General features: G+C 48.3%; 5 protein-coding genes across 5 annotated transcripts; all 5 read right to left on the reverse strand.

Annotated features, from left to right (window-relative positions):
* Positions 1-34: 34 nt before the first annotated feature.
* Positions 35-1,725, reverse strand: F5Y00DRAFT_268757 (uncharacterized protein). Its single transcript, XM_048012315.1, has 2 exons — positions 1,427-1,725; positions 35-1,374 (listed from the first exon to the last, which is right to left on the reverse strand). Exons 1-2 carry the CDS (start codon positions 1,490-1,492, stop codon positions 262-264), a joined length of 1,179 nt encoding a protein of 392 aa, XP_047865922.1. The 5' UTR covers positions 1,493-1,725; the 3' UTR covers positions 35-261.
* A 154-nt stretch (positions 1,726-1,879) lies between these two features.
* F5Y00DRAFT_234402 (uncharacterized protein) lies at positions 1,880-2,757 on the reverse strand. Its single transcript, XM_048007425.1, has one exon. It carries the CDS (start codon positions 2,397-2,399, stop codon positions 2,193-2,195), a length of 207 nt encoding a protein of 68 aa, XP_047865923.1. The 5' UTR covers positions 2,400-2,757; the 3' UTR covers positions 1,880-2,192.
* Positions 2,758-3,654: 897 nt separating this feature from the next.
* Positions 3,655-4,510, reverse strand: F5Y00DRAFT_261097 (NAD(P)-binding protein; the record flags this gene model as incomplete). The annotated part of the gene is made up of 2 exons (XM_048011144.1): positions 3,655-3,946; positions 4,056-4,510. The coding sequence occupies 2 exons, from the start codon at positions 4,508-4,510 to the stop codon at positions 3,655-3,657; spliced, it is 747 nt and encodes a 248-aa protein (XP_047865924.1).
* Positions 4,511-4,823: 313 nt separating this feature from the next.
* F5Y00DRAFT_234406 (DASH complex subunit Hsk3 like-domain-containing protein) lies at positions 4,824-6,238 on the reverse strand. The gene is made up of 3 exons (XM_048007426.1): positions 5,709-6,238; positions 5,514-5,635; positions 4,824-5,373 (listed from the first exon to the last, which is right to left on the reverse strand). Exons 1-3 carry the CDS (start codon positions 5,832-5,834, stop codon positions 5,301-5,303), a joined length of 321 nt encoding a protein of 106 aa, XP_047865925.1. The 5' UTR covers positions 5,835-6,238; the 3' UTR covers positions 4,824-5,300.
* A 1,277-nt stretch (positions 6,239-7,515) lies between these two features.
* Positions 7,516-9,942, reverse strand: F5Y00DRAFT_261099 (ApbA-domain-containing protein; the record flags this gene model as incomplete). Its single annotated transcript, XM_048011145.1, has 3 exons — positions 7,516-9,202; positions 9,255-9,687; positions 9,747-9,942. 3 exons carry the CDS (start codon positions 9,940-9,942, stop codon positions 7,516-7,518), a joined length of 2,316 nt encoding a protein of 771 aa, XP_047865926.1.
* Positions 9,943-12,810: the final 2,868 nt, after the last annotated feature.

A 12,810-nucleotide genomic window follows, 5' to 3' on the forward strand; every position in this document is an offset into this window, starting at 1 on the left:
ATCAGACGAAGAATTTATGCCTTTTAAAGCATGGGTGGTCCGATCCCTATTCATACATTAGTCCTGGACTATGAATACATAGACGGCATACAATCTTTAAGATCCGACGTTCTCTATCCCAATATAGAACCTACGTTGCTATTGACCTTTCCCTTTCAACCTAATCCCTTTTAAGTCCCGACGACTAACCCATCTCTCGGGTACCATATCCAGCCTATAACGCCAAAAGGCCCTTAAATTGCAAAGTCCCTAATAGACATATTACGACAACATATGCATTATAGCCCCCGGCCAGTCTAACCACCTATGCCACTTTTCGTCTAGGTGCAATCGGATGCTTTGAACCAGCAGCTGGCCAGCATTTTTTATAATCCACACGTCTCGACAGAAGTGCAACGGTATGGCATAATACGCAAGGACGAGTAGAGCCTCTGGCTTCCTCTCCGATATGAGTCGAAGGAAGTCGGCTTCGATTATTACCGGCCACGAGATTAAGGACAAGAATGGCGTTCCCAGAGAAGTACCGTTCTTCTTCGCATCGTCAGCTCTGCTCAGAAACCATTGAATCCTATCTAAGGCGTCTTTGCAGACGGTTCTCTCGTTGGTGTCCAATGCCGGCGAGTGCCGAATCCAGTTTTCCAGCTCAGTAGTATGAGACCCTGGGCCCGCCTCCTCGAAAATCCTAGTAGCCTCCCGCAACACGAAGCCCATCTTCGACTCGAGCATTAGATGCCATGCCTCCGCGTTGACGGCGCGTACCCCTCGTTGCATCTGCAAATAGTGAATGAACTGATCCAAGAAGATATGCGGGTCTGTAGAGTCTGTGGTATCGCACAGCGTATGCAAGGTCATAAGCCAAGTGAAAACTAACACCTCCAGGCAGTTTTCGCTAGTGACACCCGTCATCTCACGGTTGAACATGCTGAGAGCGTGGGTTTGCAAACCGACCGCATGGTGTTTGTAGAACTGGGCTTTTGCAGGCTTGAGGTGAGCTAGATGAAGTGCGGCGAAAGCTAACATCTCATTCATCAGAAAAGGGGAAGATATGGCAGCTTCAATAATCATCCCCTGGGACACTATCTTGTCAGGATCTTCGGACGAAGGCGGTAGGTCGAAATTGCTGTTAATACAGTGATGAAAGAGTTCCATGTGCGTCATGTTAACATCCTGGATAATCGATGGTTCACAATTCGAACTAATAGGAGAAGACGATTGAGAGGGCGTCGATGCATTCGATGAAGATCGGAGGAGGCCCGGGCTTGCAGACTTTGCTGGACGTCTAATGCCGGGGGGGAGGATCGGTTGCGAAGTCAGAAACGAACATTGTCTCGAACTTATTGTGCAGTTCCCGCATGCCGGCCGGTTCTCATCGCACTGGTAATCCTAGAGTTTAGAGCCAGAATGTGGATCAGGGCTAAGTGATTACCTTGATATGTCGGCGTTTACACTCGAGACAACCCGCACGAGATTTATGATGAGATCGACGAGGCATCTTTACTCCTTAAAGGTTTTTATTTATTATTATTTTTTTTAATAAATTTCTCAAGCTTCGACTATCCGTCAACCGTTAATACTGGCCCATTACTAATTACCATATTGCAGTTTACAGCAGCAAGAGATTTTATAAGGTTGAAGATTGTGGCGGAGTAACGCAGTAGTCGTGTTATTAGTCCCATCGAGTCAGGGGTAAGGGACCGGCGAGCCCCACCTCGTCCTCCCGTCATCTATACAGCTCCAAGAGGATTTCTATAGCTTGTAAGTGATGCCTAGATTCATATTAGTTAGATATTTACATAGTTATGCGATCTATACTCTATCTGACATATAGAAATCATGGAGACTTATTATATCAGTAGTTAGCACTAATGGAAGAAAGAATGCTGTAAACGTACCATACCGACATAAGGCCAAGAAACGCCTTTCACTTGGAAATCGGATAAATCGGGTCATCGAGCCTCGTCACGTCGGAGGCCGAGGCCTCATCCTGATTTCGCCCCGCAAGATTGCCGTCCCAATTTGACCAGTGGGCGGCCTCAGAACGCTGGAGGTTATCTGGGTACCGCACAATGACGAAAACCATAACCACCAGCATCAAACCCGAGTCGAAGACGTAGACTGTCCATTAGTTACTAAACTAAGAAGATAGCCGTCCTGACCTACAGCGAATTCGACTACTCGAAAGATACTCTGGATCATAATAAGCGCGCTGACGCTGTACAACATGAGCATGCTGGCCTCCAGCCCGTAGCGTCGTGCGCCGAAGCATCTATTTTGCCCTTTTGATCTCTGGTCTGGAATGTCATAGCTGTAACGATAAAGAGGCTGAACATGATAATCTGAATAAGCAGCTCTCGGACGACAATCTTTTCGCCGTTATCCACTTGTCCGCTTTGCGCCATGAGGCCGGTCCCGCCGCCCTATACGCAGAAGGAAGCTATGCCGCCGAACACGAAGACTTTGGTTAGGATATTAACACGGATAAGGGAGTAGTAGGGCTCCCCGTGCACGGTTCGGATGATGCCCCCTAGTACCATGTATACCGATGCGGCAAAGAGGCTGAGAGGGCGGGCTGTAGTAAGATCAACATTTCCTGGATGAGAGAAGGGATAAGATCGCCGGTTCGGGAATTTGATACCGCGCGGTGACGATAACCCACGACCTCCACTTTACGGCTGTTAGAGGAGACAATGTTCACCCGTCGAAGATAGAGTGACTTTGCTTTACAACTTACATACTGATACCTCACCTCCAACTACCAACGGCAAGCAGAACCAGAGGCTTCGTTCGAAATAAACGGTAGCAGTGAATGCCGGTGATACCTAACGGCGAAAAGCATGGCGAAGATGATGGCTGGCGGGCGCTAGCGAGGAGACATATTGTCATAGGTAGTAGTCACCGACGTATGTACGGTTCGAGTTTAGCCATGGTGGGCTTTAGGGGAACGTTCCTTGAATCTAGGGCGCTTTCCAGATATTCAACATCTATCTGCTACGTACCTCTTAATGTATACTGAACGTCTCAATATGGTCAAGACAAAATCTAGGGGTCATCATGTACTTACAGAGCAGCAGAGCTTCTATATAAATCAATCCCTTCTCTAAGGCCGTTGTCATTTGCCTATCCGTAAGAGCCTCCATACAAACGGCTATACGCGTAGTTATTCTAGTTAACAAACTATGGAGAACGTGAACTCGGCAACAAGGCGATCTAGGTTATACCCGCGCTGCCACATGCCAATTATCGATGTTTAGTTACACCAATTCCATTCCATCGTGTACACAAGCAGATGTATTATTCCTGTGTTCAGGAACCAACCAATGAGAAGACTCTCTATACGCGGATACATTCTTAATGGACTAAACATGCCTGCTTTAATAATACTATTTTAGGCCTTACCGGCTTACCGGGAATGGAATTTATGGAACTAGCCAGCCAATGAAAACTCGAGCTTTACGCGGAAAGGATACCGGAGCAATGGTATTGGGACTTCCTATTGTACGTCAAAAGAAATATCTAAACCCTTTGGAGGGGTATCCCAACCTTGCCGTCTTAATCCTGGCTTCAACCTAATAGCAACACAAATAGATATCCTCAAGTCCCACCCACGCTTCAGACTCGGGAACATACATAGCCCACTCTTACAGCCCGGTTTACCTACCACTCTGATGTGACTTCCCCATCATACGACACCATCTTTCCGCCATGCTCTGCCTTGGTGGATATCGCAAGCATACGCATCATACCGTCGCAGGACTCGTCGACTCCCAGCGGGGCTTGCTCGATCCCTAGGCCGCGCGCGCCTGCATTCCCGAGTTCGGTCTGGACCCATCCGGGGCTCGTAACGAAGGCATTAAGCCAGTCGTCCTCGGCGTTGATTCGGACGGCGAACCAGTGCAGCGCCGCCTTCGAGGGCCCGTACGCCGCGTTAGGGATGGGTGGTTGTTTCCTGCTTGCACCCGGTGTTAGTTAGCACCCAAGAATCCCACGCTTATAATAATAGCCACACAAGTCCCATGTTCATTTCTAGGTACTCTCTGTAAAGGAGGCTGGCTCACCCTATAAATCCGGCCGAGGACCCGATGGGTGTAAAGATGGGCTCGCGGGAAGACTTCTGCAGCAGCGGGCGCGTAGCCTGGTACAGAGTCACGACACCATAAACGTTAGGTTCGATATGCGCTCGGAGGTCGCTAATCTTGATATCTTTGACAGCCGGCCAGACGAAAGAAACGCCGGCATTGGCGATGACGATATCGAGATGATGGATCCCGTGCGACTCCTGGAGAGTCTTAACGGCGTCAAAAGCATCCTGCTCGACTGTGGCGTCGAGTTTGACAACAATTAAGTTGCTACCCTCCCCCTTAGGTAGATCGGCGAGCGCTTTCGACGTCGGATGCCTCGGGTTCCGGTTGGCGGCGATTACGATGTGGTTCGGCTGTGCTAAGTAACGCTTGGCCAGGCCCTCGCCTAGACCCCGGTTCGCACCTGAAATAAGAACGATAGTCTGTGCCATAATGGAACGATGTAAGTCGACTTGAGAGGAATGATGCCGCATCGATTTTGTAGGCAGGCGTGCTTCTTTTTAAACCATGCCGATGAAGTTGGTGATATTACGCGCCAAACCCACCGACCCGGGCTGAATACCGTCCGTGCTGAGCAATCGTTCCCGACAGCTTTGTAAAAGCATTTCTAATCCAATTGTAATCAATATCTCGGTATTTACTTATGTGGCGGCGTATATAATACCCAGGTAGTAAGTAAGTAATGACTATACGTCGTGTAAGATATTTTACACAGTACAATGTGTCTTATTACGGCCGTTTACCGTAGAGTTATATTGCCTTCTTTTTAAGTGGAGATATTGTTTAAACTTAGTAGCGTCTGTTGTCTTCCAACTTCAACGTTCACTATATTCACAAATATCAAATAAATTGCACCTAATTAAGCTAGTTGAGATAACTATCCAGAGGCCCGATTGCTCGGTGAAGTTCTCGACCCTGTAACTACACGGCTAACAACTAGACATCTAGTTTAATACTTGCGTCGTTGGAAACCTAGGTAGTCTTACCAAGTAAGTACCTAAAGGTGTCGTCGAGGCTACATGCACGACATCATCCCCAAGACTAGGTACATAGCTACAGAAAGCCCTTATACGTAATCTCTAGGTCCCGTCTCTAGACACGACGAAGGGCGGCGTAGCCATTGCGTGTAGAAATAACTCACATACGCTACCCAGAGAAGTGCAGACCCAAAAAGCGTCGGGCCATTCGCCAGCCTAAACTGATACAAGATATCTGGGCTAGTTATTTTTGATTCCCTCCGGGCTGTTGCTCCTTGACCGATTCTTCTCCTAGCACCTTGCTCGCAGCCATGAATCTGTCGTTTGCCAGGTTAATCAGCATCATCCTTTTCACACACCGTCGCTCGGTTTTTCATTTTTCATAAGAGACTTATATATATAATAGAATAGAAAACGAAACACAGGAGAGGAAATGAGACAAAGGGGGGGAACTCACAGTCCACCATGCCAACTACCCAGACCTCTCATAGCCTCTGCCTGCACGCTCGTCATACGCAGGAGGTTCTCCGTATCCGCCAAGTTCGCCGAGAGCTGCGCTAGTTGCGAGTGGAGATGCGTCTACATACTCACAAAAACATATATATTAGCATTCTTATTCTAGAACAATTACGATAACTATCACTTAACATACCAGTTGCCGCGTTTTGACCACGCCGCCAGAGCTAGAGCTCTGTGGCGCCATGGAAGGCCTCGCCGCTGCTGACCCTGAGCCTTGCATAATGATTGTACGATCTGAGTTTCCGCCTCTAGAAGTCATGTTGGCGTCTTTTGTTATATTGCGTTGCTTGTATCAATCAAATAACAAAGCAACTCGTGCGAAAAGTGGGTGGGGGAAATAGGAGAGAGGCGGGTCTTCAAACAAATCACACGTTAAGGAATTAAGAGGTACGTGTGTTAAGTACCTAGGTAACTATCCGATAGGGATAGAAAATATAAATATAAATAAATGTTTGTCATCAACTGATAGATCGCACCTGCAACGAAGTCAACTTTGTCTCTAGTCTATTGCCCCCCTTCTTCCCCCCCACATCCAATAACGCGTCTGGTTACGCGTGATTTAAAGTTGTGCGGGGTGTCTTGTGGCGCTGCTATTTTCAGACCTTATAAAAGTGGTCCTTGCCCATGCGATCCCGACGTTACGGTGATAGCGGACCCCTGAGCTAAAAGAGCTGTAGCCCTATCCTAATTTTGCTGCATATCACAGAAAAGTACGACAGTAACATTTAGGTATGTACATAGTAGGCCCGCTTGACGACGTCATCTCATTCACTAGGATTTTAGGATTTTATATTCGACACTAGAATAATTAGAATTATCATCTTTATGTATGAGCCAGTCCACTCCACATTGCCATCGACTTTTCGAATTTGCAATGTCGCGAATAATCGGTCCTTGTTAATTAAGCCTAGCTCCTAAGAGTCGCATCACATTACGATGGCTCTTGTCTAATTCTTGACACGACCTTCTCGACCTTCACTATTTCTTTCTTATCTTCACTGACAACTCCGAGGCCTGTCCCATTTCCAGGCCCGCGCCTCGCCAGTCTTTACAATATTAAAATCCAGACAGAAACCGACAAATAAAAGAGAGAGCAAGTCCTTTGTGTAATGTATGGTCATAATACCAACGCCTTCTTCTTCCAACCCGAACTGCACCAGTATTCCCTCCCTTGTGTCTTGAACGACCGCCCCTATAGGATAATCGACTTAGACTATAGGTATCTGTTCCGCAAATGGCGTTGATAACGGCGTTGATACTAGGAAGGGCGTCCGTCTTAATTACGCGTCGCCAAAGGGGTTAGCCGAGCCACGATACATCAAGGCCAAGCAGATGGGCGCTCGAGGACAGCAGACGAGAGTTTTATATGCATTCCCATTATGTCTTTTTTACCCAGCCGATATCCACCGCACACCTTCCAAGTTTTTCTCCGAGGTGTCTTCGGGGCTATCGACACTTCCGGGATGAGCTAAAACGTGGCGGGGGCGAGTGTAAAGACGCTGGGCATCGGGTCGGTGAGTGAAAGTTGGGAAATCATTGCGTAGAGAGGAAAATTGATAGAAATATATGTGTTCCGAAAGGTGACAGACCCCGCATCCCAATGCAATATTACCGAAGATGAATAGCCACTGCTTCGACCTTCCAAAAATGCTTATGTACGTGAATTTTCCCCTGCCGAGACGAATAGAATTATGTGTGCATCGTTATGTTGTAATCCAAGCCAATTCCATCTAACCTTATCGAATGCGCCATGATCTGAATGAGACGAACTCGACAACCCTAATGCCGCCGTGGGAACAGCAGCTTACCTACCTACAAAAAAATATCGGGCAAACATGCAAATTAACCCGAAAAAAGAAAATCGCAATGTATCGACAATAGCGAGACAGAGGTCCGCCTACCAGCCTAGCATCGGCTTTGCATCGTCGTACTCGAGCTTTTCAGCGGACTCCAATGGGAGGTCGGGGTCCGAGACTACTTTGACTGCTGTGAGCGGATGGTTCGGAACCTAGATTCGTGGATTCACCACTCTCCGCGCTAGCACTCGCACTGCCGGTCAGACTTCTTGTTGTCTTCGTAATTGGTGGTTGGAGAGAGCTCACCCCGACATGTTGTTCAACTTGTTGTGGCGCGACCATGTTCCCTTGACCGGGAGGATACCGAGGAACTGGCTGGCGCACACCGTCTGGAGGCGACGGGCGTCCATTAGGACCAGGTGCTCCAAACCCGTTGGGAGGTGAAGGTCGTCCATTGCCGCCTCGAATTGAAGGGCTATACGGGTTCCCTGGAGATTGGCTAGCACGTCTAGGAAAAGGTCCGCTCATACCGTTGGCTCCGTTTTGAAAATCATGTAAATGCGATGCCGTTAAAGAGTTGGCTCTGGATCCCGCCTGCATCTGTCCCCGATCGACATTACCATATCGGTTCGACGTGAAGTTCATCAGCGGATCGTCAAGAATATTGTCATGGAGGCCCGGCACAGCATTCATGATTTGACTAGAACGGTTTCTGCCAAATGCCGGTCTCCATCTACTTCCACGGGACGGTGCTCCTCCCCCAGGGCCTTCAGGGTTCATTCGCATTTCGCTTTGGTTCGGAGCAGGCCTACTGCGATTTTTCCTAGATGTGACGCTCATCATATCGAAATTGTCAGGGTCAATCATGGGGGCAGGTGGGCCCGAGTTCGGGTCGAAATAGTCGTCCTCCTCGTCCTCATCGTCGTATACGCCGCCTCCACTACGAACAGGAGGAGCAGCGCGCCTTCTACCGCCAGCCGGTGGTGGACCACCGCGTCGCATACGCATTTCCTGTTCCTTCAACGCCAACTCGCGCTGTCGTAATTGGAGTTCCCTTTCACGAAGAGTGATATCTGAAGTGTCAGCATTGTATCCGCCATCGCCAGCACCAGCATCAGCCGAATCCTCATAGACAACTAAGTGGCTAAACTCTCCAAGATCAGCGGTGTCGTCAAAAGAGCCGCGCCTCGACGGTTGCCGCGACTGAGGATGCCCGTTCGGCGGCGCGCCGTTCATCGGAGGTCTGTGCCCATTTGGAGGGCCACCGTTCATAGGCGGAGGTCGGCGCATATTCGGAGGTGGTCCACTAAGATTGGACGAGTTCCTGGGTCTGGACCTGGGCATCGGCATACCGTTTCCGTTCGGAGGGCCGTTAATAACAGGGCGAGGCGGTTGGCTCGAGGACATGCGAGGCATCGGTGACGCGCCGGTTGGCGAACCAGAAGCAGCTGGTAGTCCATTAATCTCCTTAGGTCTGGACTGGTTGACGATGTTCAGGTTATGGAAAATAGCGTAGAGCGTCTCAATCCGTGGCAACTTCACTCCCGAGCTTTGGGCCAATTTGATTGGTGAGCCGAGGAATGTCTCGACTTCCATAGGCCGCCGAGCAACATAATCCTGCCACATTATGCTTGGGTTATCCGAAAGTTCACACTGTTCCTTAATAGTGTTTTCCTTGAATTTAGCATCGAGCGTACACCCTTGCGCGGTAGCAAGAGTAATAAGCTCATCAATTACATCGGAAATTAGTTGCCTCACGCCAGTCTTTTCTAAAAGAGCCGTATGGGAAGGTGTTTCGAAAATAACGCTGGCCGGATGGAAAGCAATAGGGCTAATACATTAGCAAACGATTAAACAAGGTCGACTGGATATTAGTAACCTACCCGATAACTCGTTCAAATTGCTGCTGTCTTATGTTACTAGAAACCTTACAGTCGACGCGGCCTGAGCTCAAAGTCAGAGCAAGTGCTTGTGCCATGTCATCTTGTATTGCTGCGGGAATGCTGCCATTCTTATTTGCTGGACCAACCCAGATCTCAGTTGAACCACTATGCTCAAATTCGCTTGATCCCAACTGGGTCAATTCGGCATTCGAAACGAGCGACAAGACAACATTTGTGGGGAACCTTTCCTCAAGAGCAGCTTCGACTCCGAGGGTATGTGTCGTATTGACCAGGATACAGGTATGTTGAGGGGTGACAACGGCGTCAATTACCGAGGCGAGGTCGTAAACATCCGGGAGGGCCTTGATACAGAGGATAACATAGTCGAATGCGCCCTCTTTATTATGTGTGGCGTCCTCCGGCGTTCGGACGACTGAACAAGTACGTTAGCTGGGCAGTCGGGCTTCCAGAGAATAATACACTTTTACTTACCACGTCGAGGTTTGAACCGCTCGTTACCGAATGACCCAGACTTGAAAGAGATACCATATTGGCTGACGCTCTCGTAGCCTGACTTCCAAACGAGCGTTACGTCACACGCATTGGTAGCCTGAAGCCTCCAGGACAGGAAGGCAGAGACGGCATTTCCACCCACTGAACATATTCTCATTAGCTCACTGTCAGCCATGACGAGATGTCGCAAGCGGCTCTAGGCGTATGCCAGCGCGCCTTGCCCTCGAAGTAGTGTGGAAGGGAGAACGAGCGTAATAGGCAATTGAAGGAACAAGACACAAATGAAAGCAAAAGAGCGGGAGGTTTTCCGCCTCTTCCGGTAACAGTGGTACGAAGAAAAACAGAAATCTCCTTCGCGATGTAATGTGAAGTCAAAGTTGGGAATGTAGGTTACAGAATTGGAAATCGACGAACCTGAGAGGATCTTGAGGCGCGGCGCTACTGGAGCCATAATGGAGACACCCAGCGGACTAGCGGGTTATACTACCCTCTGGAATTCCTTATGTCTCTGTGCCTGTGTATCGTGCGGGCGTACTCACGATGGTGTCGGGACGAGCCAAGGTAGCGTTTGTATTACAATTACGAACCCGGTCACAACGTGGGTACAACGGCTCGCAATAGCTGTCTCACGTCCCTGAAAACCGGCTTTTTATCTTTCCCAATTTACAACACTGACGAGTTCTACAGCCTTTGCCGTTTCGGTGACCAGCTGAGGATTTTGGCTGCGGGAAGTGAATGTATTGGCGCAGATCGGGCTTGTCGTTTTGGGACTCACTGGCCCATTCCAAGCGGCCGCTAGACTGATACACAACGATTCGATAGCGTCTAATTTAACCCTAGTCTTCACTCGGTAGGCTTGCAGGATTTGCCCTAGGTATTTCTTTTTTTCTCCAGAGATGCCGATCCACAACGATTAAGTAAAATGCCCAAGAAAGCCAAATATCGAACAGTAACGAGCGTAACGGCCTGAGTACAGGTCGTGGGATGGTGAGGATAAGAACAAGACGAGGAGCGGGTCGGAATGGACGGTCAAACGTAGGACTAGTGGGGGGGAAAGAGATTATGATGGAGGTTTAGCTTCTCGAGAGCATCAAGAAAAAGGACGAAAAATTAACGAACGGACGCAACGACTTCTAGCGGGCCCCTTTGTGGATAGTTCAGCGTAGTCGAATGATGGTTGGACGAACAGCGGGATGCCGATGCGAGGTGCGTGTCCAGCAAGAATAGAGAGAATAGCGTAGACGATTTGGGAAGAGTAGGAAAAAAAGCAGGGCAGAAAGTCAAGGAAGAAACCGAAGGCAACGAAAGGGTATCCAGTATTACCCAGTAAGAAGCCAGAAAGTTGCCTAACAGGTACACTAGACGGACCGGTACTGCGTAGAAAAAGGCTGCGGGAGGGGCGTAGCGCAGGTAGCGTTGATTCGGGAGGGTGGACAATGTCGAAAATGGTCTAGGCCAGCTATCTAGTGTAAACTGCTGGTTATGTGTAAGTACCACCCATGACAGACCGGGATGTACGTGTACAGGGCGTGTAAGTGGATAAGAGGGTTGACAGCAGCGTTACGTATGTGCATAAGGACTTTTAGGTACATATGTAGTACAATATTGTACATAGACGTACCTAAGGTGATGCTGGATGAGCTGATGAGAGGTACTGTAGTGCTGGTAGTGTTACCTAGGTATTAAGTAAGCAAAAGCTTCGCAAGGTTGTAGTGTATGTATGTAGAAACGGTCGGTCGGTGTTGGCGGCTTCGACGGAGCCAGCACTAAACTCCCTATTCCGTGGTCCTAGGTAAGCTCCCTAGCAACTCGGGACGCTTTTCCAAGAAAAGAAACCTGCTTACCCACCTTGATGAGTTAGGGGATAAAAGAATTTCGAGATCTACCAGATTGGTTGAACAAAGCTTAAGACCAATGCCAATGATGCCAATTTGAATTCCAATGAAGCGATAGAAATTCGGGATGCCTGAGAAAATTGGGATTAAGCTGGACTAATACAGTAATCAGTCCCTTTTTGTTTTTTGATGGGTTTGATTGAATTTGAAGCTGGAAGGGAAAAAACAAAAACATATCATCAGGTTCAGTGGAAACATTGAATCAAAACCGAAAGGTACAAGAAGCCAATGACAGACCGACGTGGCGGACTTCTTCTCGGGCTTCCGATAGTGAGGGTAGGGACCTAAGTACAGACCTGTATATTTAAAACGACCTCATAATCAATATGTGTTAGGTACCTTACCTGCACGCACTGTGCGAGGCTTGTCCTTCCTGCCATCCACAGGTATGTCTAGACACACCCGCCATTCATTCCATGCCTACATGTACCAATTACATGTACCTATGTTAGGTAACCTAACAGGCATATTATTCTCAAATCGTTCTTTCTACATATCTGGCAGTCTAGATGCAGGTATGTACGGCAAGTCAATCCACATTATTAGGTAATGTAGTTAAGATCAAATCGTCTTTCGATTACAAAGAATCAAAATTAAAGAATAGACAAACCAACGCCAAACATCTGATGCTTATCTATACCTACAACAAATTTGGCATACATGGAGCATGTATGTAGGTCAACCGGTCAACCCCTATCACTGCAGTTATTGATGCATCAATAGGTCTGCAAAAGGAGTAAGAGGCGCTGTGATCGCTGTGTGTGCTATCATTCTAGAATGAGGATGTGCCGGACCTTACATAGCTAAACAGCCATCGGATAGCAATATCGAACGTTGTTGGTATGTGCGGGACATATCAATGCTTGGGACGATGAGGCTGTGCAATCTATTAGCGTCCACTCCGTCTTCATACTGTACGGAGGGATTCGTGTAAAGACTACGTACATACATTAGTACATGCATATGTATCGTGGGGTGCTCTCCTTTTAACTGCAGATGAATTGCTGGGTTGGTTCTTCGTATTCTGTCATGATGACCGAACTATATATTGACACGCGCTCGTCTCGAAGCGCACAGGCACAGGACGCAAATTTTCAAGCTGGGCTGAGTATATACGGGGAACCAGGGAACTTCGAATATGCACTTCA

This window comes from Daldinia vernicosa (assembly GCF_022497035.1).
Source record: "Daldinia vernicosa strain CBS 139.73 unplaced genomic scaffold F5Y00scaffold_17, whole genome shotgun sequence".
Lineage (NCBI taxonomy): Eukaryota > Fungi > Ascomycota > Sordariomycetes > Xylariales > Hypoxylaceae > Daldinia > Daldinia vernicosa.